The sequence below is a fragment of the Scyliorhinus torazame genome, chromosome 17, assembly GCF_047496885.1.
Source record: "Scyliorhinus torazame isolate Kashiwa2021f chromosome 17, sScyTor2.1, whole genome shotgun sequence".
NCBI classification, from domain to species: Eukaryota; Metazoa; Chordata; class Chondrichthyes; order Carcharhiniformes; family Scyliorhinidae; genus Scyliorhinus; species Scyliorhinus torazame.
The window spans coordinates 113,084,588-113,109,633 of record NC_092723.1 but is presented as its reverse complement, the minus strand read 5'-3'; the positions used below and the strand labels follow the sequence as shown (position 1 = coordinate 113,109,633).

The 25,046-nt window shown below is 48.8% G+C and overlaps 1 protein-coding gene across 3 annotated transcripts in view; it reads left to right on the top strand.

Annotated features, from left to right (window-relative positions):
* The first annotated feature begins 247 nt into the window (after window positions 1-247).
* The window catches only part of ptcd1 (pentatricopeptide repeat domain 1), a 37,904-nt gene continuing 13,105 nt past the window's right edge, over window positions 248-25,046 (top strand). The window contains exons 1-6 of one of the 3 annotated variants that reach the window (XM_072480905.1): window positions 248-416; window positions 1,519-1,611; window positions 2,797-3,354; window positions 9,011-9,151; window positions 12,863-13,081; window positions 21,867-21,968. In XM_072480905.1, the coding sequence (XP_072337006.1) occupies window positions 2,851-3,354; window positions 9,011-9,151; window positions 12,863-13,081; window positions 21,867-21,968 (966 nt within the window). In that variant the 5' untranslated portion in view covers window positions 248-416; window positions 1,519-1,611; window positions 2,797-2,850. Of the gene's footprint in view, window positions 417-1,513; window positions 1,612-2,796; window positions 3,355-9,010; window positions 9,152-12,862; window positions 13,082-21,866; window positions 21,969-25,046 lie in introns of all 3 variants that reach the window. The other 2 variants (XM_072480904.1, XM_072480903.1) reach the window with 2 other exon arrangements.

Below are 25,046 nucleotides of genomic sequence, written 5' to 3'. Positions count from 1 at the left end.
GCATTCCAATCTGTTTTAACATTTCCAGTGAAAGAAAAAAATGCATTTGTGCATTTCAGGCTCTCTGGACAGTTGGAGGGATGGGAAGAATCGATTGCTCGTCCATCCATTGTTCTGGACTGGATGACCAGGCTCCCTGCGATTGGATGTCGTATTGACCAATCACATACCGAGGTGTGCGAGCGAGTTCGCCAATCAGGGCGCGGTCGCTGGTACACTGACCAATCGTGCTACCTGTGGGCGGGGTTTCAAATGGACGGAAGCACATGGAGACAAGGACAGTGTTGCAGTTTTTTGTTTCAAGTCCAGGGGATTGTTTAATTGGAAATTTGTTTAACGTATCAAATGTTATCGGGAATGTTTTAATCCATGTTTAAGTTTGTTTGGGGTCTCTGATGCTGTTGGGATAACGTCTGGTGGGTATCTTAGCCTGTCTTATTGTATCTAAGCCCTGGTTCTCTGTAGCAGGGATGAGGAACTATAATTATGAAGATAGTTGGAGAAGTTAGGATTAATTTCCCTGGAGAAGAGATTTCATAGAGGTATTCAAAATCATGAGGGGTCTGGACAGAGTAGTTGGGAGAAACTTCCCATTGGTGAAAGGATCTAAACGAGAGGGCATTGATTGATTAAAATTAATTTGTAAAAGAAGCAATAGTGATCCGAGAAAAGGCTTTTTCACACAGCAAGTGGTTTGGGTTTGGAACACACTGCCTAGAGAGCGTGTGGAGGAAGGTTCAATCGAGACATTCAAAAGGAAATTAGACTTATCCGGAAAGGAATATGGTTTATGGGGAGACTGTGAGGGAATAGCACTGGGTGAAGTGTTCATTTGGAGACACAATGCACCAAATGACCTCCTTCTGAGCTACCGTGCTGCTACCTTTTTAAATATTTTAACACTACCGTGTTTTATAATTTGAAACGCAATACATTACAATTTGTTGAAAATCGAGCAATTTCTGAATGTCAATTGGACTTCTGAAATTGAATTAATGCCTTGACTTCAAGCAATTGAAATTTTCACGAGACTTTTCTTTTTAAGCAAGGTTATTGAGGGTTACTGAACTCCAGGCAGGCAAAGACAGTTGCGATACAGACCAATTTTGTTTCATGGGCGGCACGGTAGCACAGTGGTAAGCACTGTTGCTTCACAGCACCAGGGTCCCAGGTTCGATTCCCAGCTTGGGTCACTGTCTGTGCGGAATCTGCACATTCTCCCGTTCTGCATGGGATTCTTCCAGGTGCTCCGGTTTCCTCCCACAAGTCCCGAAGATGTGTTTGTTAGGCGAACTGGACATTCTGAATTCTCCCACCGTGTACCCGAACTGGCGCCGGAATGTGGCGACTAGGGGCTTTCCACAGTAACTTAATTGCAGTGTTAATGTCAGCCTACCTATGACAATAATAAAGATTATTATTATTAATATTGACTACTGGAATATGCTCAAGGTGCTGAATGCCTTCTCCTGTTACACTGTAGTCATCTGCTGTTTGTTTTTATCCTAATCAGTACAGATGCAGCCTTTAGTAGAACATAGCATGAGTAAATGTAAAGCAAGGGGCACTGGAGAGGGTGCAGAGAAGTTTCACAAGGAAGATACCAGTAATGTGAGTCTACATATCAGAAATGAATTGACAGGCTTAGATCTCTTTTTCTCTTGAAAAAAGACGCCTGAGGATGACCTAATGGCGATCTTCAAATTATGAAAGGTTTTGATAGAGAATGTTATGTCTCGTGGGAAGAGAATAACGAGTGGCCATCATTGTAAGATAGTCACCGAGAAATCCAGTGGGGAATTCAGGAGAAACTTCTTTACCCAGGGAATAGTGAGAATGTGGAACTTGCTCCCACAGGGAATAGTAACAGGTATTCTCCAGGCATGTGGGTCCTGGAGCAAGCCCTTTATAACTGGGTGACACGGTAGCACAGTGGTTAGCGCTGTTGCTTCACAGCGCCAGGGTCCCAAGTTCAATTCCTGGCTTGGGCCACTGTGCAGAGTCTGTACCTTGTCCCTGTGTCTGCATGGATTCCCTCCAGGTGCCCCGGTTTCCTCCCACAAGTCCTGAAAGATGTGCTGCTAGGTAATTTGGACATTCTGAATTCTCCCTCCTTGTACCCGAAAAGGTGCTGAAATGTGGCATGGAAAGCAGGCAGAAGCTTTTCACAGTAACTTCATTGCAGTGTTAATGTAAGCCTACTTGTGACAATAAAGATTATTATTATTACAAGCCAAGCCTACCCAAAAGGCTGCACTGTGTTAGCCGCAATCTATTTCTAAACAGGGTGGACTTTCTGCTCACTGCTAAAATTTCTGTTGCTTATCTGCTTCTATCCCTGATCCGCACTCCGTATACCCACTGATTGAACTATGTTTTGTGTGCAGATGTCAGTGATTCTGAGATGGATTAAGGCTTAGAGATGTCTCATGGATATAAATGTGGCTTTAGTTTAATCTCATGGCTCCCTGACCCATCATGCACAAACGTGTCCCGATGAAGGGTCATTACCACCCATAACCTTGACTCTGCTTCTCTCTCCACAGATGCTGCCTGACCTGCTGAGTATTTGCAGAATTTTTTTTTTACATTTAATTTATGTACGGATTTATCTTTGTTATCATGATCTGTGTTATCAAAACATTTGATTTGTGTTATAGCCTTTAACTCCAGTTCTACAACCCCCTGACCTCAACTTCTATGATTGCATGTCATTATCACACAGTGAACTCTATCTTCTTAATCTTGTGTAAATGTTTACCTCTAATACTGTTCTTTTTTAACTTGGCATTCCAGCAGAGAGATCCATTCTGCAGAGCGTAGACATAGGCGAGCAGGATTTTGCAAAATATGACTTGGCTGGGATTTTTACACCTTCGAGGTTACCAAATGTACCTTTCCTTGCGACTTTGTTCTTTGCTGTCTCCATACGTGTCGCCATTCAGACACATGAGTACCCTTGTGAGGAGCAAGCCTGCGAGAGCTGTGCCCCCTATAAGTGCGACGCACCCAAGGAATCTGTTGTTTCAGAACTACGGATGGACGAATGTACCCCGGATGGTCAGCAGTGACACAGAGGGCAGGCAGAGCCAAGCTGCACCGGCACAGAAATCATCGCCTGCCTCGCCCGAGGAAGAAACTGACTCTGAAGGATTTGGAGTACAAGGCAAAGTCTACTCTTCAAGGCGACGTTTTCACAAAAGCTCTTTGGAGCTGGAGGATTCCAGATACAGTGACACCACGGATCAGAACGAAGAGAGTATTAAAAGTCCCGAAATGAGATGGAAAGCAGGCAGAAGGAACACTACATACTGGTACTTCCTGCAGTGCAAAAAACTCATCAAGGAAAATAAGGTCTGGAGTTTGGCTAAGTATTGTTCTCAGGTGTATGACCAGCTTTATTTTGTCTACATTTTCCATTGTTGTTATCATCTTGTACACCCCTACCACTAATCTACTTTGGTCCTTGGAGGATAACCTCAGCTTCTCTAACGTAAACTTGCAGCTAAAATCCATCATCCCTGGAACCTTTGTGGTAAATCTGCTCTGCGCCCTCATAAAGTGTGGTGCCCAGAACTGGACACATTATCAGAGGATAGAGTGAGGAATTTCCTCACTGTCTCCACCCGTCCTGCTTAAGGAACCACAATTCTGCCTTCCCACAGCACAGCTGCTCAGGATCACTCCAGCGGAGGAGGTCACAAAGATCAAGATTTGTAAATCAAACCGGAGCTTGACTCCCATTTAAAGGCTTTTAATATTCTCCCATATTAATGTGCATGTAAGGTGTTGTGAGAAGAGATCATTCCACAGGGTGAGATCACATGCTAACATCAGTAGTGGCACAATTCCATAATTAACAGGAACATTTGTTAAATTTTTAATTGCAGTTGAGTAGGTGCCATTGTTATAAATAGAATAGATTCTGCTCAGTTGTGTGACCTGATGGTTACCACAAACTCCAAAGTTATGCAATAGCGGTGGCCCTTCATTCAGTACAGGCCGATCTTTTAGAGTGCGGGGTCTTACAGTCCATGACACCAGTGTTTTTCAAACTTTTTTTCCGAGGACCCATTTTTACCAACCGGCCGACCTTGGCGACCCACGCCGGCCGGCCTTCGCGACCCACGCCGGCCGACCTTCGCGGCCCACGCTGGCCGACCTGCGCGATCCACTATTTTCTCTTACCTTGTTTGTTGCTGCCAAAAATGGAGGAAATGGTTTTGGGTCCCTTTGACCGCAATGGTCCCCTGAACTTGGGAAAATAAAAGGCTGCGACCATATTAAAAAAAAATGCAGCCGCACTGCACATGCATGCCTGATCATTTTGTTCTGGCCGTTTTGAAGGCCACATGTAGCCGACATTTTTAAAAGCCGGCTGCTGCGGCTGTTGCACGCGGATTTGCGCGATCGGGAGCGCACCGACAGACGGCTCCACGACCCTCCCGACACCCGCCTGCGACCCACCTGCGGGTCGCGCCCATGAGTTTGACAATGCCTGCATTACACCATGTCGAACAGCTATTCAGTACTGAATCCCCAGACTGACTTGTGACTGTCAGTTACTGTACAGCTGGCCCAGCACACCTTGGTTCAAAATTGTAATTTTAAATAAAGCTAGATATGTAGGCCTTAAACTGCCAAATGCAAAGTAGTTTTTAGACCCGCGTGTACCTTTTAGGAACAGGGATGCATTGTTGCAGCTTAATCACTCCCCAACCGTATCCTTTCATCCTTCCTTATAGCTGTTGTTTACCATTTTCACTGCATGTTTCATCAGGTTCCATGGGAACATAGGAGAAGGAATAGGCCCCATGAGCCTCCTCCGCAATCAATAAGATCATGGCCTTCTCTATAAAAAGTCTATTTAACTTATTCTTGAATATGAGCAGGGTTTCCCTGGGAAACAGGGGGGGGGAATGAGGGGGGAGGGGGGGAATGAGGGGGGAGGGGGGGAATGAGGGGGGAGGGGGGGAATGAGGGGGGAGGGGGGAGGGGGGGAATGAGGGGGGAGGGGGAGGGGGGGAATGAGGGGGGAGGGGGAGGGGGGGAATGAGGGGGGAGGGGGAGGGGGGGAATGAGGGAGGAGGGGGGGGAATGAGGGAGGAGGGGGGGGGAATGAGGGAGGAGGGGGGGGAATGAGGGAGGAGGGGGGGGAATGAGGGAGGAGGGGGGGGAATGAGGGAGGAGGGGGGGGAATGAGGGAGGAGGGGGGGGAATGAGGGAGGAGGGGGGGGAATGAGGGAGGAGGGGGGGGGAATGAGGGAGGAGGGGGGGAATGAGGGAGGAGGGGGGGGGAATGAGGGAGGAGGGGGGGGAATGAGGGAGGAGGGGGGGGGAATGAGGGAGGAGGGGGGGAATGAGGGAGGAGGGGGGGGGAATGAGGGAGGAGGGGGGGGGAATGAGGGAGGAGGGGGGGGGAATGAGGGAGGAGGGGGGGGGGAATGAGGGGGAGGGGGGGAATGAGGGGGGAGGGGGGGAATGAGGGGGGAGGGGGGGAATGAGGGGGGAGGGGGAGGGGGGGAATGAGGGGGGAGGGGGAGGGGGGGAATGAGGGGGGAGGGGGAGGGGGGGAATGAGGGAGGAGGGGGGGAATGAGGGAGGAGGGGGGGAATGAGGGAGGAGGGGGGGGAATGAGGGAGGAGGGGGGGGAATGAGGGAGGAGGGGGGGGAATGAGGGAGGAGGGGGGGGAGGAGGGGGGGGGAATGAGGGAGGAGGGGGGGGGAATGAGGGAGGAGGGGGGGAATGAGGGAGGAGGGGGGGGGAATGAGGGAGGAGGGGGGGGGAATGAGGGAGGAGGGGGGGGGAATGAGGGAGGAGGGGGGGGAATGAGGGAGGAGGGGGGGGGAATGAGGGAGGAGGGGGGGGGAATGAGGGAGGAGGGGGGGGAATGAGGGAGGAGGGGGGGGAATGAGGGAGGAGGGGGGGGAATGAGGGAGGAGGGGGGGAATGAGGGAGGAGGGGGGGAATGAGGGAGGAGGGGGGGGAATGAGGGAGGAGGGGGGGGGAATGAGGGAGGAGGGGGGGGGAATGAGGGAGGAGGGGGGGGAATGAGGGAGGAGGGGGGGGAGGAGGAGGAGGGGGGGGAATGAGGGAGATGGGGGGAATGAGGGAGGAGGGGGGGAATGAGGGAGGAGGGGGGGGAATGAGGGAGGAGGGGGGGGAATGAGGGAGGAGGGGGGAATGAGGGAGGAGGGGGGGAATGAGGGAGGAGGGGGGGAATGAGGGAGGAGGGGGGGGAATGAGGGAGGAGGGGGGGGGAATGAGGGAGATGGGGGGGGAATGAGGGAGGAGGGGGGGAATGAGGGAGGAGGGGGGAATGAGGGAGGGGGGGGAATGAGGGAGGAGGGGGGGAATGAGGGGGGGGAATGAGGGAGGAGGGGGGGGAATGAGGGAGGAGGGGGGGGGAATGAGGGAGGAGGGGGGGAATGAGGGAGGAGGGGGGGAATGAGGGAGGAGGGGGGGGAATGAGGGAGGGAGGGGGGGAATGAGGGAGGAGGGGGGGAATGAGGGAGGAGGGGGGGAATGAGGGAGGAGGGGGGGAATGAGGGAGGAGGGGGGGAGAATGAGGGAGGAGGGGGGGAGGAGGAGGGGGGAATGAGGGAGGAGGGGGTGAATGAGGGAGGAGGCGGGAATGAGGGAGATGGGGGGAATGAGGGAGGGGGGAATGAGAGAGGGGGTGGGGGAATGAGGGAGGAGGGGGGAGAATGAGGGAGGAGGGGGGTGAATGAGGGAGGAGGGGGGGAAATAATTAAAAAAAAATTTAAAAACTTATTCTTGAATATATTCATAACCCTGCCTCCACTGCACTCTGGAAAAGAGAACTCCACAGATCAACAACCCATTTGAGAGAAAACAATTGTTTTCATCATATAAAAGTAAGGAGGTTATGATGGAACAGTATAAAACACTCGTTAGGCCACAGCTAGAGTACTGTGTGCAGTTCTGGTCGCCACACTAGAGGAAGGATGTAATTGCACTAGAGAGGGTGCAGAGGAGGTTCACCAGAATGTTGCCTCGGCTGGAGTGTTTCAGCTATGAAGAGAGGCTGGTTAGGCTGGATTGTTTTCCTTAGAGCAGGGAAGATTGAGGTGTGCAAAATTATGAGGGACATAGATAGGGTAGATAGGAAGGTTCTTTTGCCCTTAATAAAGGTGTGAGTAACCAGGGGGCATAGGTGTACGGTAACGGGCAGGAGATTTGAGGAAAAGGTTTTTCACCTGGCGAATGGTGGGAATCTGGAACTGCCTGAAAGGGTGGTAGAGGCAGGAACCCTCACAACATTTAAGACGCATTTAGATGAGCACTTGAAACACCATAGCATATAAGGTTACACACCAAGTGCTGGAAAATGGGATTATAATGTACAGGTGCTTGATGGCCGGTGCAGACACAGTAGGCTGAAGGGCCTCTTTCTGTGCTGTAAAACTCTGACCCTATGAACCCTCATTCTTTTTTTCCCTAAAAATTTAGAGTACCCAATTAATTTTTTCCAATTAACGGGCAATTTAGCGTGGCCAATCCACCTACACTGCACATCTTTGGTTGTGGGGGTGAAACCCACACAGACTGGGAGAATGTGCAAACTTCACACAGACAATGATCCTGAGCCGGGATCGAACCCGGGTCCTCAGCGCCGTAAGGCAGCAGTACTAACCACTGCCCCACCGTGCCGCCCAGAAACCTCTTATTCTTAAATTGTGTTTCTTGGTTCTAATCACTTTTCCCTCATAAGAGGAGACATCCTCCCCGTATCTACCCTATCAAATCCCCTCAGAATCTTCCATGTTTCAGTAAGATCACCTCATTCTTCTGAACTCCCAATGGGTATAGGCCAATCTATTCAACCTATCTTAAGAAAAGCTCATCATCCCGGGAATGAGTTGAGAGCATCTTCTCTGAACTGCTTCCTACGGAATTATATCTTTTCTCAAATAAGTTCACAAAACTAGAGTTCCCGAAATAAGTTGTTCCAAAAGTCTATTATCCTTTGTGTGGGATAGTTATAATATCCTTTTTTATTTTATTTGTATGAACATCAAATCCAGTTCAGCTCAATCAATCCCCTTCGTAACAGAATTTTGCTATTTGATCAGGCCAGCATATTTTTTTCCCAACAAGAGCCAGCACAACTTCTATAATATTTCTTCATAACTAAGATGCCCAACATCTGGAATCATTTTTGTTGGTCTATGCTCCACCAATATTATCCTCCCATTAGCTTGGTGATCAGAATCGTACATGGTAGTCTGACAGAGGATCAAATCTAATATTTGCAGGGCAGCACGGTGGCACAGTGGTTAGCACTGCTGCCTTGCGGTGCTGAGGACCCGGATTCGATCCCGGCCCCGGGTCACTGTCCGTATGGAGTTTCCACATTCTCCCGGTATCTGCATGCGTCTCACCCCCACAACCCAAAGATGTGCAGGGTAGATGGATTGGCCACGCTAAATTCCCCTTGAGTGGAAAAAAATAATTGGGTACTCAAAACTTTTTTAAAAATCTAATATTTGCACATTAACAGCATCGGCTCAGCCAATGGACTTTTATTGCTGCTCTTGCCATGTGCTGTACTGATGGATTGATTGCATAAATCCCTTTATTGGTGAGTATAAGGACGGCACAGTGCTAAGCACGTCTGCCTCACAACACCAACCGGGTTCAATTCCGGCCTTGGGTGACTGTGTGGAGTTTGCACCATTCTCCCCTTGGCTGCGTGGGCTTCCCCCGGGTACTCCGGTTTCCTCCCACAGTCCAAAGATGTGCTGATTAGGGGGATTGGCCATGCTAAAATTGCGCCTAAGTGTCCAGAGATTTGCACGTTAGGTGGGGTTACAGTGATAGGACTGGGGAGTGGGGTGTAGTTAGGGTGCTCTTTCAGGGGGTCAGAGCAAGACTTGATGGGCCAAATGGCGGCCTCCTGCACTGTAGGGATTCTATACTTTTAATTGTTCCAACACTTACAGCATACTTTGGTAATTCTCACACTGATGTCTTTCTCCTCTCTAGTTAGCTGAGGCTCTGGACATGTTTGAGACTCGAATGGTCAAGGAAGAGTGTCTGATCCCAGAGGAGTACAATTACACAGTGCTGATTGGCGGTTGTGGACGAGCGGGTTACTTGAAAAAAGCCTTTCAACTCTACAACGATGTGAGTGCTGAAGATGGTGTTATATTTCCGATGAGAGATTTGTGAAATCTGTTTCTTTGTATGAAATAGTGAGTGTGGGAGGGGAACGTATAGTGTTGTTCAAACTGTCATTAATCGGCCACGTTCAGACTCTCAGCCCAGGCCATGCAGTCCTTGAAGCGCAGGTCACTCAATCCTGCTTTTTAAAATAAATTTAGAGTACCCAATTCTTTTGTTTCAATTAAGGGTCAATTTAGCGTGGCCAATTCACCTACCCTGCACATCTTTTTTTGGGTTGTGGGGAGAATGTGCAAACTCCACACGGACTGTAACCCAGGGCCGGGATCGAACCCGGGTTCTCGGCGCCGTGAGGCAGCAGTGCTAACCACTGCGCTACCATGCTGCCCCTCTATTTGCACTTTGCATTGTTCTTATTTGCTGGTCTGCTCCTGTTGAATTTTGTGGACCTAGTGGCTTGGAAGGATTGGTTCTCAACACTGCTGTCTCATTCTAAAATCAAAATACTGCAGATACTGTTAATCTGAAATAAAAACAGAAAATGCTGGATAAATTCAGCAGCTCTGGCCTCATCTGTGGAGAGCAAAACAGAGTTAATGTTTTGTATCTAAATGATCCTTCTGCATAACTCTATAGAATTTGATCTGAAAGGTTAACTCTTGTTTCTCTCTACAGAGGGCAGTACGGTAGCACAGTGGTTAGCACAATTGCTTCTCAGATCCAGGGTCCCAGGTTCGATTCCCAGCTGGGTCACTGTCTGTGCAGAGTCTGTACGTTCTCCCTGTGTCTGCATGGGTTTCCTCCGGGTGCTCTGGTTTCCTCCCACAGTCCAAAGAGTGTGGGTTAGGTGGGTTGGCCATGCTAAATTGCCCTTAGTGTCCAAAAAGGTTAAGTGGGGGTTACTGGGTTACGGGGATAGGGTAGATATGTGGGCTTGAGTAGGGTGCTCTTTGTAAGGGCCGGTGCGGACTCGATGGGCCGAATGGCCTCCTTCTGCACTGTAAATTCTATGAGATGTTACCAGACCTGCTCAGTTTATCCAGCATTTTCTGTTTTCATTACTGCTGTATCATTGGTGGATTGAGGTGCATGTGGAAAGTTAGATTTTTAGTGTAAGTCTGGCCCTGTGACACTCCGTGCTACATGCCTATGCTACTCTGTTCAAGAGCGTGGGAGTGAGTCTTAAAGAACCTGTCATGCGAGAGTGCCTTTAAGAACTGGATGTTTAAGCAATGTACCTTTAAGAAAACAGTGATGTCATGGAGTGGGTGGAGCTGAGCTCAGGTCAGCCATTTTGCAGGTTTTTAGTTTCAGTTTTGAAAGAGAGCTGCAGTTAGTTTAAAAAGTGCCTGGCTGTTTTTGCTGAGAGCAGTTTAAAAGTACCTGGCTGTTTTGCTGTGAGCAGTTTAAAAGTAGAAAGCCAGTTTGAGACAGCAGCTTGGGTGTGTCTGTGTGTTTCCAGAGAGTTTGCAGGAAGAAAGCAAGGTGCTGGAGCTGAAGTCAACCAAGCATATATATCTCTGCCATTCTACAGAAAATATATATATCCTTTAACCTGATGTGATACTATTTAAAGGTGTTAAGTCTCTTGGAAGTTTGAAGGAACATTTTAGGGAATTATTCACTGTTGAGATATTTTCTGAGTTATCTTTGAAGTGTTAAGAGATCCAATGTTTATTTAAGGTATTAAGTTGAGTTCATGGAATAAACAGTGTTTTGTGTTTAAAAAACCCATGTGTCCATAATTGTAATCCCACACCTAGGGAAAAAGCCGTGTGTTCGGAAAAGCAACAAATACATTAAAGGGGGAGGTTGGTTGAACTCCATGATATATTTTGGGGTTCTGAAAACGCCTCGCCCATAACAAACCCCTATTATGAAAACAGCTGATGTTAAGACTGGACACATTAAATCACATTGTGAGAACCAGCTTGAATAGATCCTAACTTATTTTAGAAATCGTGGAGAAAAGTTACTGAACAAAGTCACAGGAGTCTGCTGATAAACTTCTATCGCAAAGAATAAAACATTTATTAAACAAGAAAAATGAACTTTTTTCCACCAGATAAAGTGGTTGGAAACATCTCAGTATAAACTCACAATATTCCTTTTACCCCAGCAACATTTTTATGGACACACAAAATTCAGAAAGATAAAATAATTTACAGTGTATACTCTAATATTCAGGTTAAGTATGAGGTACATGTGAATAATCAAGCGAACGGTGGTCAGACACACCACCCTCAAAGTAAATGACAGATGCGACCAAACCAGATTCCATGGATTTCTCAACAACCCAACCAGATGTTTGTCACATTGTGAATCTGCCTCGTTGAAACTTTTGTCTTTTTCACGAGAGTTTCCAACCTCCGAATTTGAGGAACTTGCTTTGGAATTCCCGCCAAACCGACACTCCCACGTGGACGGTTTCGACAAGAATCTCCCTTCAGAGGTTCAATCTCACCGTCCGAGATTCCTTTCCCCGGATCTCCAAATACACTTGGCTTCACCGTCCAAGTACAGTTTCAGATCTTCACCCGTGCCAAGCAAAATGCTACTGCTCCAAAGGGGTATCTTTGCCCCTAACACAGCACAGAGTTACCAATCTTTGGCTGTCCTCTTGGATCTTCTGGGCTTCTCTCAGGGACCCTTTGTTTCAAGTCTGATTCCTGTAGCTCTGTCTTTAATTTGAAGCCTATTGCTCTGTTCCTTTCTTTCAACTTCACTTCCGGGGCCTCTTGCTGTCCCTCTCCCCGTGCCTTGCTCTCTGGGACACCTTCCTCGGATTGGTGCTCCCGTTCAAGTCACCTGACCAGCTTTTCCACATATTTTCTCTTCTTTGCTTCCTTTCCCCCTGTGAGGACGAGCATGGCTGGTTCCCAGCCTAAGGACGGTAAGAATGCTAACCAGCACATGCCCCAAGGAACATTTAAAAAAACAGAGCTGTGCATATGTGGCCATTCCCTGGCTGGCGCATGCACAGAAGGCCCGGGGCGCTCTGGGAACTGGAGCTTCCAACCTCTGACTTCAGATTAACCAAGTATTTGCGTTTTATCACACCTCTAAAACCACTTGTAACATCTGTGTACCACAGCCACTCTGACATTAGATACTGTCAAATACCAGCTCCCTGCGTGAGCAGGTAACCCCAGGCACATGGATGAGGCCTGGTAGGTTTATATGGAATCTGTACCACTCTGGTCATTTCACTCACTGTTGGCAGCCATCTGGGCCATAAGCTCTGGAATTCCCTCCTGAAATCTTTCTTTCTGCTCTGTCCACCTTTTAAGATGCTCCTTAACAACTCATTTTTATTACACGTCCTAATATCTCCTTTTTGGGGCAGCACGGTGGCACAGTGGCTAGCACTGCTGCCTCACAGTGCCGAGGTCCCAGGTTCGATCCCGGCTCTGGGTCACTGTCCATGTGGAGTTTGCACATTCTCCCCGTGTTTGCGTGCGTTTTGCCCCCACAACCCAAAGATGTGCAGATAGGTGGATTGGGCACGCAAATTTGCCCCTTAATTGGAGAAAATGAATTGGGTACTCTAAATTTATATTTTTTTAAATTTCCTTTTTAGCACGCCGTCAATTGTTGCCTAATTACCCTCTTATGAAATACCTCAAGCATTTTTACTGCTGTTACTGATGCCATATAAGTGCCAGTTGTTGTTGATTGAATTGTAATTCAAATGAATCAGGTTTTTCTTTGCAGATGAAGAAAAGAGGAGTGACTCCTTCTGAAGCCACCTACACTGCTCTGTTCAATGCTTGTGCAGAGTCTCCATGGAAGGACTCGGGTCTGCAGTTTTCCACAAAGCTCCGGGAAGAATTAAGCAGCAAGAATATCTGTCTTAACCTGATCACATACCACGCAATGTTAAAGGTATATGCTGTCTGCTCCGATCTAAAGGCTTGCTTCGATGTACTTCGGGTAAGTACTTGCACAAGGAACTGGCACTTGAGTGGATGCTATCATTAGTATTCTCCAGTTACTGACTTTAAAAAAATTCAAGAGATGTGGGTGTTGCTGGCTAGGCAACAGTTATTACCCATTCCTAATTACCCTTGAGACAGTGGTGATGAGCTGATTTCTTGAATTGTTGCAGTCTATGTGGTTTAGGTACACCCACTATGCTATTTGGGATGGAGTTCCCGTATTTTGACCCAGCGACAGCAAGTCAGGATGGTACATACATAGATACATAGAAGATAGGAGCAGAGGAGGCATTTTGGCCCTCCGAGCCTGCTCCGCCATTCATCACGATCATGGTTGATCATTCAACTCAATAGCCTAATCCTGCTTTCTCCTCATAACCTTTGATCCCATTCTCCCCAAGTGCTATATCCAGCCGCCTCTTGAATATATTCAAAGTTTTAGCATCAACTACTTCCTGTGGAAATGAATTCCACATGGTGAGTGACTTGGAGGGGATCCTCCAGGTGGTGGGGTTCCAGGTGGTGGGGTTCCAAGGTATCTGCTGCCCTTTTCCTTCTGGATAGAGTTGGTCGTGGGTTTGGAAGGTGCTGCCGAAGGAGTCTTCGTAAGTTCCTGCAGTGCATCTTGTAGATGGTACACACGGCTGCCACTGTGCACCGGTGGTGGAGCGAATGAAGGGGGTGTCAATCAAGTGGGCTGCTTTGTCCTGGATAGTGTCAAGCTTCTTGAGTGTTGTTGGAGATGCACTCATTCAGGCAAGTGGAGAGTATTCCATCACACTCCTGACTTTTGCCTTGTAGATGGTAGACAGGCTTTGGGAAATCAGGAGGTGAGTTACTCACTGCAGAGTTCCTGACCTCTGACCTGCTCTTGTAGCCATTGTTATGGGCCAGGGTTTAGAGAATCCCAAAGTGTAAGATGGAGTTCACCTGACCCACAACTTTTAATAGATTGTGGTATGGGGAGCACACGGCTTACTCTACACGTATGATACAGCAGAAAATGGACCAGTGGTTTTTAAAACAAAACAATGTTTATTCTATGAACTCAAGTTAACCTTTTTAAAACAAACAGTGAATATCTTAGCAACCATTAATTCAAATACACCCCCCAAAGAATAAAACACTAAGTAATCTGTATGCTGTTCTTTTAACATCCATAAACTTAACAAACCTCTAAACAGGAGCACATTAGGTTTACATTCAATAATGCGACCTTTTTTTACAATTCTGAGTTCGCCAAATGATTAAGATAGTCTTTGGATGGCAGACTTCAGATGCAGCTCCCTGAAAAACACAGACACACCCAAGCTCTTCTCAAACTGAAACCAAAAAAAGCAGAAGTGGAGCTCAGCTCCACCCACACTCTGACATCACTCCAGTAACATGAGCAGCTCCATTTCTGAAAGGTATATTTCTTAAACACCCATTTCTTAAAGGGTACTCTCACATGACACCAAAGTATCAGGATGTTGATAGTGGGGGATTCAGCCATTAAATGTCTATGGAACGTCTCACTGAGAAAGCTCATGGCTGGGCCTTCACATTGAAGAGGAGGTGGGGAACAGGGTTAAAATTATGATTTTTCCAGTAGGGTAACTGTGTTAATATAGCACCTTAAAGCAGTCTCAAAAACATTTCAGACACTACATTAATGAATTTTGGATTATAGTGAGTGCATGGGTTCCTAAAAGCAATTGCAACAAATCGATGGGGAATACATTAAACTCATAATAATAATCTTTATTAGTGTCACAAGTAGCCTTGCACTAACACTGCAGTGAAGTTACTGTGAAAATTATAGTGCTTATCCGTACAGACTGATGGAATGGTTACAGTGCAGAAGGGGGCAGTCAGTCTGTTGAGTCCATGCTAGCTCTCTGCACAGACAATTTAACTAGTCCCACTCCCCAGTACCCTTCCTGTAGCCCTGCTAATTATTTCCCTTCAGGTATTTATCACATTCCCTTTTTCCAAGCACTGCATCCCAGTTCGTAACCACTCGCTGCAGCAATGGATTTCCCTCTTGACCATTGTTTTTTTTGCCAATACTTTAAATGGGTAGCTTCTGACTCTTCGTTCCCTCTGCCATTGGGAACAGTTTCTCCCCAACTGCTCGATCTAAACCCCTCATGGTGTCGAACTTCTGTGTCCAATCTCCTTTCAATCTTCTCCTCACTGCGGATAATAAACCCAGGACAGCACAGTGGTTAGCAATACTGCCTCACAGCTCCAGGGACCCGGGTTCAATTCCAGCCTTGGAGGTGACTTTGTGGAGTTTGCACGTTCCCGCCGTGTTGGTGTGAGTTTCCTACGGGTGCTCCGGTTTCCTCCCACAGTCCAAAGATGTGCAGGTTAGGTGGATTGGCCATGATCAATGTGCAGGGTGAGGATGGGGGAGTGGGCCTAGGTAGGGTGCTCTTTCGAAGGTTCGGTGCCGACTCGATGGGCTGAATGATCTTCTGCACTGTCGGGATTCTGAGGAGTTTCCAATCTTTCCCCGTAACTGAAATCCCTCATCCCCATCCTCTTAAACCTTTTCCACATCCTTTCTAAGGTGCGGTGTCCAGAGTTGGAGGCAAAACCAGCATTTCATAAAGATTCATCATAACCTTCTTGTTTTGTAACCTGTGCATCTGTTTATGAAGATGTGCCTTTTTCACCAGTATTTCAACCTGCTCTCCTACCTGCAAAGATTTGTGCACAGATACTTCCAGTCACTCTGCTCCTGCACCCTGTTTAGAATTTCAATTATTTTTTTTTAAATATATATTTTATTCGAGTTTTTTGGCCAAACATAACAATACGTAGTGTTTCTTTTACACAACAATAAAGCAATATAAATAGCCGTGGCCAGTTTTTAACAAATAAATAAATAATATATATAAACAAAAACAAAAGAAAAGCAAAACTAAATGGCAACTGCCTTGTCCAAAATAAACACTCTCCAAAATTACAGTCCAACAGTCCAATATACTATTACATATACCAAATACCTATACATGTACAATAACATCCCTGAGAGTCCGTCCGATTACTCCCCCTCCCCCCCCCCCCCCCTCCCCCCTGGGTTGCTGCTGTTATCTACTTCTTTTCCATTCCCTCTATCTTTCTGTGAGGTAGTCGACAAATGGTTGCCACCGCCTGGTGAACCCCTGAGCCGAACCCCTTAACACAAACTTAATCCGTTCTAACTTTATGAACCCTGCCATATCGTTTATCCAGGTCTCCACCCCCGGGGCTTAGCTTCCTTCCACATTAACAATATCCTGCGCCGGGCTACAAGGGACGCAAAGGCCAACACGTCAGCCTCTCTCGCCTCCTGCACTCCCGGCTCTTCTGCAACCCCAAATATAGCCAACCCCCAGCTTGGTTCGACCCGGACCCCCACCACCTTCGAAAGCACCTTTGCCACCCCCACCCAGAACCCCTGTAGTGCCGGGCATGACCAGAACATGTGGGTGTGATTCGCTGGGCCTCTCGAACATCTCGCACACCTATCCTCTACCCCAGAAAATTTACTAAGCCGTGCTCCAGTCATATGTGCCCTGTGTAGCACCTTAAATTGTATCAGGCTTAGCCTGGCACACGAGGACGATGAGGTTACCCTACGTAGGGCATCCGCCCACAGCCCCTCCTCAATCTCCTCCCCCAGTTCTTCTTCCCATTTCCCTTTCAGCTCATCTACCATGATCTCCCCCTCGTCCCTCATCTCCCTGTATATGTCCGCTACCTTACCGTCCCCCACCCATGTCTCTGATATCACTCTATCCTGCACTTCCTGCGTCGGGAGCTGCGGGAATTCCCTCACCTGTTGCCTCACAAAAGCCCTCAATTGCATATACCGAAATGCATTCCCTTGGGGCAACCCATATTTCTCCGTCAGCGCTCCCAAACTCACAAACGTCCCATCTACAAATAGATCTCTTAATTGTACTACCCCAGCTCTTTGCCATGCTCCAAATCCCCCATCCATTCTCCCCGGAACGAACCTATGATTGTTTCTTATCGGGGACCGCACCGAAGCTCCCGTCCCTCCCCTATGCCGTCTCCACTGCCCCCAAATTCTCAATGTAGCCACCACCACTGGACTTGTGGTGTATTTCTTTGGTGAGAACGGCAACGGCGCCGTCACCATTGCTTGCAGGCTAGTCCCCTTGCAGGACGCCCTCTCCATTCTCTTCCACGCCGCTCCCTCCCCTTCTCCCATCCACTTACATACCATTGAAACATTGGCGGCCCAGTAGTACTCACTTAGGCTCGGTAGTGCCAGCCCCCCCCTGTCCCTACTACGCTGCAAGAATCCCCGCCTCACTCTCGGGGTCTTCCCAGCCCACACAAAACCCACAATGCTCTTCTCAATTCTTTTGAAAAAAGCCTTCGTGATCACCACCAGGAGGCACTGGATCACAAAAAGGAATCACGGGAGGACCACCATTTTAACCGCCTGCACCCTACCTGCCAATAACAAGGACACCATGTCCCATCTCTTGAAATCCTCCTCCATCTGTTCCACCAACCATGTTAAATTAAGCCTATGTAATGTACCCCAATTCTTGGCTATCTGGATCCCCAGGTACCGGAAGTCCCTTGTTACCTTCCTCAACGGTAAATCCTCTATCTCTCTGCTCTGCTCCCCCGGGTGCACCACAAATAACTCACTTTTCCCCATGTTCAGTTTATACCCTGAAAACTCCCCAAACTCCCCAAGTATCCGCATTATCTCTGGCATCCCCTCCGCCGGGTCCGCCACATATAGCAACAAATCGTCCGCATATAAAGATACCCGGTGTTCTTCTCCCCCCCTAAGTACTCCCCTCCACTTCCTGGAACCCCTCAGTGCCATGGCCAGGGGTTCAATCGCCAGTGCAAACAATAACGGGGACAGAGGACATCCCTGCCTCGTCCCTCTGTGGAGCCGAAAATAGTCAGACCCCCGTCCATTCGTGACCACGCTCGCCATCGGGGCCCTATACAGCAACTGTACCCACCTGATATACCCGTCCCCAAAGCCAAATCTCCTCAACACCTCCCACAAATAATCCCACTCCACTCTATCAAATGCTTTCTCGGCATCCATCGCCACCACTATCTCCGCTTCCCCCTCTGGTGGGGGCATCATCCTTACCCCTAGCAGCCTCCGTATATTTGTATTTAGCTGTCTCCCCTTCACAAACCCAGTTTGGTCCTCATGGACCACCCCCGGGACACAATCCTCTATCCTCATTGCCATTACCTTGGCCAGGATCTTAGCATCCACATTCAGGAGGGAAATGGGCCTGTATGACCCACATTGCAGCGGGACTTTTTCCTTCTTTAGGAGGAGCGATATCGTTGCCTCTGACATAGTCGGGGGCAGCTGCCCCCTTTTCCTCGCCTCATTAAAGGTTCTCATCAGTAGCGGGGCCAGCAAGTCCAAATATTTCTTATAGAATTCAACTGGGAATCCGTCTGGTCCCGGGGCCTTCCCCGCCTGCATGCTCCCAATCCCTTTCACTACTTCCTCCGTCTCAATCTGTGCTCCCAGCCCCACTCTCTCCTGTTCCTCCACCTTAGGAAATTCCAGCTGATCCAGAAAGCACATCATTCTCTCCTTCCCGTCCGGGGGCTGCGCTTCATATAATCTTTCATAAAATGCCTTTAACACTCCATTCACTCTCTCCGCTCCCCGCTCCATCTCCCCTCCTCATCTCTCCCCCCCCCTATCTCGCTCGCTGCTCCCCTTTTCCTCAGTTGGTGGGCCAACAACCTACTCGCCTTCTCCCCATATTCGTACTGTACACCCTGTGCCTTCCTCCATTGTGCCTCTGCCTTACCCGTAGTCAACAAGTCAAACTCTATATGTAGCCTTTGCCTTTCCCTGTATAGTCCCTCCTCCGGTGCCTCCGCGTATTGTCTGTCCTCCCTCAGCAGTTCTTTCAACAACCGCTCCCTTTCCCTACCCTCCTGCTTTCCTTTATGTGCCCTAATAGATATCAGCTCCCCTCTAACCACTGCCTTCAGCGCCTCCCAGACCACTCCCACCTGTACCTCCCCATTATCATTAAGTTCCAAGTACCTTTCAATACACCCCCTCACCCTTAAACACACCCCCTCATCTGCCAATAATCCCATGTCCATTCTCCAGGTTGGAAGCTGTTGTTTTTCTTCCCCTATCTCCAGGTCCACCCAGTGTGGAGCATGATCCGAGATGGCTATAGCCGTGTACTCCGTCCCCGTCACCTTTGGGATCAGTGCCCTTCCCAAAACAAAAAAATCTATTCGTGAAAATACTTTATGTACATAGGAGAGAAACAAAAACTCCTTACTCCTAGGTCTACTAAATCTCCAGGGATCTACTCCTCTCACCTGCACCATAAAATCCTTAAGCACCCTAGCTGCAGCCGGCCTCCTTCCGGTCCTGGACCTCGATCTGTCCAGCCCTGGGTCCAGCACCGTATTAAAGTCTCCACCCATTACCAACTTTCCCGCCTCTAGGTCCGGGATTCATCCTAACATACGCCTCGTAAAATTGGCATCATCCCAGTTCGGGGCATACACGTTCACCAATACCACCGCCTCCCCTTGCAGTTTGCCACTCACCATCACGTATCTGCCCCCACTATCTGCCACTATAGTCTTTGCCTCAAACATTACCTGCTTCCCCACTAGTATGGCCACCCCCTTGTTTTTTGCATCCAGCCCCGAATTAAACACCTGCCCCACCCATCCTTTGCGAAGTCTAACCTGGTCTGTCAGCTTCAGATGCGTCTCCTGAAGCATAACCACATCTGCCTTAAGTTTCTTTAGGTGTGCGAGTACCCGTGCCCTCTTAATCGGCCCGTTCAGCCCTCTCACATTCCACGTGATCAACCGGGTTGGGGGGCTCTTTAACCCCTCCCCCCCTTGACGACTAGCCATTTCCTTTTTCAATCCAGCTCCTCACCCGATTCCCACGTAGCTGTATCCCCCCCAGGCGGCACCCCACCCCCCATACCAGCTCCCCCTTCTCCCCAGCAGCAGCAACCCAGTTAACCCCCCCCCCCCCCCGCTAGATCCCAAGCTAGCGTAATTGCACCTCCCATGTTGCTCCCAGAAGTCAGCAAACTCTGGCCGACCTCGGCTTCCCCCCGTGACCTCGGCTCACACTGTGCGAGGCCCCCTCCTTCCTGCTTCCCTGTTCCCGCCATGATTACCATAGTGCGGGAACAAAGCCCGCGCTTCCCCTTTTGGCCCCGCCCCCAATGGCCGGTGCCCACAGTTCCTCATCCTCCCTCACCCCCTCCCCCACGACATGGGGAAGAGAGAGAAGTTACAGGGTCGCAGGTTTAACAGTCTGGGAAGTCTTCTCTTCCCCCTTTTTCCCCCTTCATCCCACAAATTCACCCCCCCCCCCACTTTTGTCCCAAACGTTCTTTTTCTTCTGGCCCGCTCACTCCAGCTTCCCCTCGACAATAAATGTCCACGCTTCGTCTGCCATTTCAAAATAGTGGTGTTTCCCTAGATGTGTGACCCACAGTCTCGCCGGCTGCAACATTCCGAATTTGACCTTCCTTTTATGCAACACCGCCTTGGCCCGATTAAAGCTTGCCCTCCTTCTCGCCACCTCCGCACTCCAATCTTGATACACGCGGATCACCGCATTCTCCCACCTACTGTTCTGAGTTTTCTTGGCCCATCTGAGGACCATCTCTCTGTCCTTGTATCGGAGAAATCTCACAACTATTGCTCGAGGAGTTTCTCCAGCCCTCGGTCTTCGCGCCATAACTCGATAGGCTCCCTCCACCTCCAGCGGACCCGTCAGGGCCTCCGATCCCATTAACGAATGCAGCATCGTGCTCACATATGCCCCGACGTCCGCCCCCTCTGCACCTTCGGGAAGACCAAGAATCCTTAAGTTCTTCCTCCTCGCATTGTTCTCCAGCACCTCCAGCCTTTCCACACATCTTTTGTGTTGTGCCTCGTGGATCTCATTCTCGGCAGCCTTTGCCTTCACGACCCGAAGCTCCTGCTCCTGGGTCTTTTGCTCCTCCTTTAGCCCCTCAATCGCTTGTAATATCGGGGCCAACAGCTCCTTCTTCATCTCCTTTTTGAGTTCATCTACGCAACGCCGCAGGAACTCTTGTTGGTCAGGGCCCTATATTAAACTGCCTCCATCCGACGCCATCTTGCTTTGTGCCTGCCTTCCTGGCCGCTGCTCTTGAGGATCGACCGCAATCCGGCTACTTTCCTTTCTTTTTTCCATCCGTGTCCGGGGGGGATTCCCTTCTGGATTACCGCACAGTGTTATTTGCCGTTAAAATTGCCGATGGGGCTCCTATTAAGAGCCCAAAAGTTTGTTCCACCGGGAGCTGCCGAAACGTGCGACTTAGCTGGTCATCGCCGCACCCGGAAGTCTAGAATCTCAATTATAAGAACAAGTCTCACATTGCCATTCATTTGAAATGCCATTGTCATGTTTGTGCTTGGAGCATTGCATGGGCTAAATCAGTTACAATTTTTGACAGAATCACAGATTCCAGATAGAGGATGCCGGAGGTGTTGTATGTTGAATTTGCTCACGATATTGATTAGGCTGCAATTAGAATATTTTGTGCAGAAGTTTCAATCAAGTGACATCAGGACCGAAAAGTTATAATTGTAAAGAAAGGCTTTCTCACTGAAATAGGAAAAGTTAAGAGGTATTAGAAGAGGTTTTCAAACAATCTCCAAGGGGGGTGGGTGCACACATGTGGGTTAAAACAGATTGCTCAGTGTTGCTGCCTTTCTTACCAGAGCTGTCTCTTGTGTTTACATTTCAGGAAATAATTCACAGCGGTCACAAAATGAATGTGGAAACATTCAGCATTTTAATAATGGGTTGCATCAAGGACACCAAAAATGGTTTTAGATATTCTTTACAGGTAATTATCGCGTTGTTTTCGTCTCCATTCCCTCCCGCTCCCGGACTTTACACTGACGGGATAAGCTGAGACAACCTGTGATCATTTCTGCTCTCTGATTTCCCCCTTTCCCTTGTTGGGAAAGCATCTCGCTACTCCCTCTCATTACTCACGGGAAACTCTGCCCGTCTCTTGCTGCAACGTCAACCTGCAGTGCCATTTTATAAATAGCAGAGTTGAATATATTGATATTTTTCCATCTTTCTGGAGAAGTGCTGAGATTGAATTGGGTGTTTGTCTCTCCCCAAGGGGCAGATGATATATTGACACCCCCTTCCTCTTGCTCAGCAGTGCACTGCGCTGGTGAGTCAGCATGTACCAGTGGATTGTCATATACTTGTGCTCAGTGTTTTTTATTGATATGCTCTTTAAAGGTCATTTTTTATTATCTCAATGTCTTTCAAACAATGAAAGTCTGTCTTCAGTGAGGAAACAGTGATTGTGCTGAATGTCACAGCTCGAGCTGAAGCACAGCTTCGAGTGGCATCAGGTGGACACTGCCATATATTGTGTTGAGAATTGTCTTTTATTGCTCCTTGATTTTGTTTTCGCATTATAAAGTAAACAAACAAAAAAAATTACAAAATGGCAGTTAATGAAGAAGCAGACGATGACCCGATTCTTGAAAAAGGGTGGTGACAATAGATACATCCCGGCAGTAAACTGTGCACAGCTGAGGTACCAGAGTAACATCCAGGGATTCGGGCAAAGGCAATGAGTGGACTGCAGACGTCCCAGAAAGAAAGAGGAAGCAAAACGTGAGGAAGCTTCCTCGTAATGCATGCTCGCTGAAAGAGGCTAGGTTTATCAGACAGGAAAGAAGGGAGCAAAAGGAAGAAATCATCAAAATGTATAATTTACAATGACATAGCATCTTTGCCATCAAGGACTCCCAAGGAGCATCATAATCAATGAAATACTCTGAGGTGAGGTCATTATTTTAAAAGGAATTTGCACTGAACAAAGCTTCACCGAGTAGATTGTTTGTTTTGGTGGAATTGTTTGACGGCTTTCTGCTCACACGGACAAGGAAAGAACCTGAGCTCCTCAAATAATGCCAAGCGAAGACAGAAAGAGCATTGCTGGTGCTCTGAAACACAGCAGCCATAACTCTGCACACCTGCAATTCTGTACAAGTGTCAACCTGGAACATATGCTCAAATTGTAGTGCAACTTGAATCTATAATCTTCAGACACTTGAGATGAGGTGAAAACAGAACCGATCGCTTTTTTTTTTTAAAACTGAGGGTCAAACTCTGTTTAGTAAGTCAATCATGGCACTCAACAAATAGGTTTAAAAGACTTCCGGGTGTGGTGATGACCAGCTAAGCCGCACGTTTCGGCAGCTCCCGTTGGAACGGACTTTTGGGCTCTTGATAAGAGCCCCAACGGCAATTTTAAACGGCCAAAATCACTGTGCGGTGAAATAGAAGGGAATCCCCCCGGACGTTGATGGACAAAGGAGAGGATAGCGGCCGGATTGCAGTGGATCCTTCGGAGCAGCGGCAAGGAAGGGAAGCTCGAAGCAAGATGGCGTCGGAAGGTGACAGTTCGATATGGGGCCCGGAGCAACAAGAGTTCCTGCGGTGCTGTGTGGAAGAGCTGAAGAGGGAGGTGTTGGCCCCGATGCTACAGGCGATTGAAGGGCTAAAGGAGGCGCAGAGGACCCAGGAGCTGGAGCTTCGGGTCGTGAAGGCAAAGGCTGCTGAAAATGAAGATGAAATTCAGGGCCTGGTGGTGAAGACAGAGATGCACGAGGCGCAGCATAAGAGGTGTGTGGAGAGGTTGGAAGCCCTGGAGAATAATTCGAGGAGGAAGAATCTGAGAGTCTTAGGTCTTCCCGAGGGCGCAGAGGGGGCGGACGTCGGGGCATATGTGAGCACGATGCTTCACTCGCTAATGGGATCGGAGGCCCCGACGGGCCCTTTGGAGGTGGAGGGAGCTCATCGAGTTATGGCGCGAAGACCAAGGACAGGAGAAATACCTTGAGCCATACTGGTGAGGTTTCACCGCTATAATGACGGAGAGATGGTCCTAAGATGGGCGAAGAAAACTCGGAGCTGCAGGTGGGAGAACGCGGTGATCCGCGTATACCAGGATTGGAGTGCGGAGGTGGCGAGAAGGAGGGCAAGTTTCAATTGGGCTAAGGCGGTGCTTCACAAAAAGGTGAAATTTGGAATGCTGTAACCGGCAAGACTGTGGGTCACATACCAAGGGAAGCACCACTACTTTGAGACGGCAGAAGAGGCGTGGACATTCATAGTGGACGAGAAGCTGGAATAGTCTGGCGAGAGAAAGAGCATCTGGGGCAAAGTGGTGGGGTGACTATGTGGGACGATGAAGGGGGGGGGATGATTTTTCAATTGTTAACTCTTTAATCCTGTAAATTTTTTCTCTTCCCCTCGTTTGGGGGGGGGGGGATGAGGAATTGTGGGCGCCGATGGGTAGGAAAGCGGGGCTGAGTGGGAAACGCGGGCCTCGTTCCCGCGCTATGGTAATTAAGGCGGGAACAGGGACGCAGGAAGGTGGGGGCCTCGCACAGTGAGAGGCCGAGGGCAAACGGGGAAGCCGAGGTCAGCCAGAGTTTGCTGACTTCTGGGAGCAACATGGGGGGTGTAATTACGCTAGAGGGGGATCTAGCGGAGGGGGGGGGGGGGAGCTAACTGGGTTGCTGCTGCTAAGGAGAAGGGGGAGCTGTTATGGGATGGGGTGGTCGAGGCGGGAGGGCACCGTCGGTGGGATATACGGGTACGTGGGAACCGGGTGAGGAGCTGGGGTAAAAAAGGGGATGGCTAGTCGACAAGGGGGCGGGGGGTAAAGAGCCCCCCAACCCGGTTGATCACGTGGAACGTGAGGGAGCTGAATGGGCCGATTAAAAGGGCACGGGTACTCGCACACCTAAAGAAATTAAAGGCAGATGTGGTTATGTTGCAGGAGACGTAAATGAAATTGACAGATCAGGTCAGACTACGTAAAGGATGGGTGGGACAGGTGTTTCATTCGGGTTTGGATGCGAAGAATAGGGGGGTGGCTACTTTA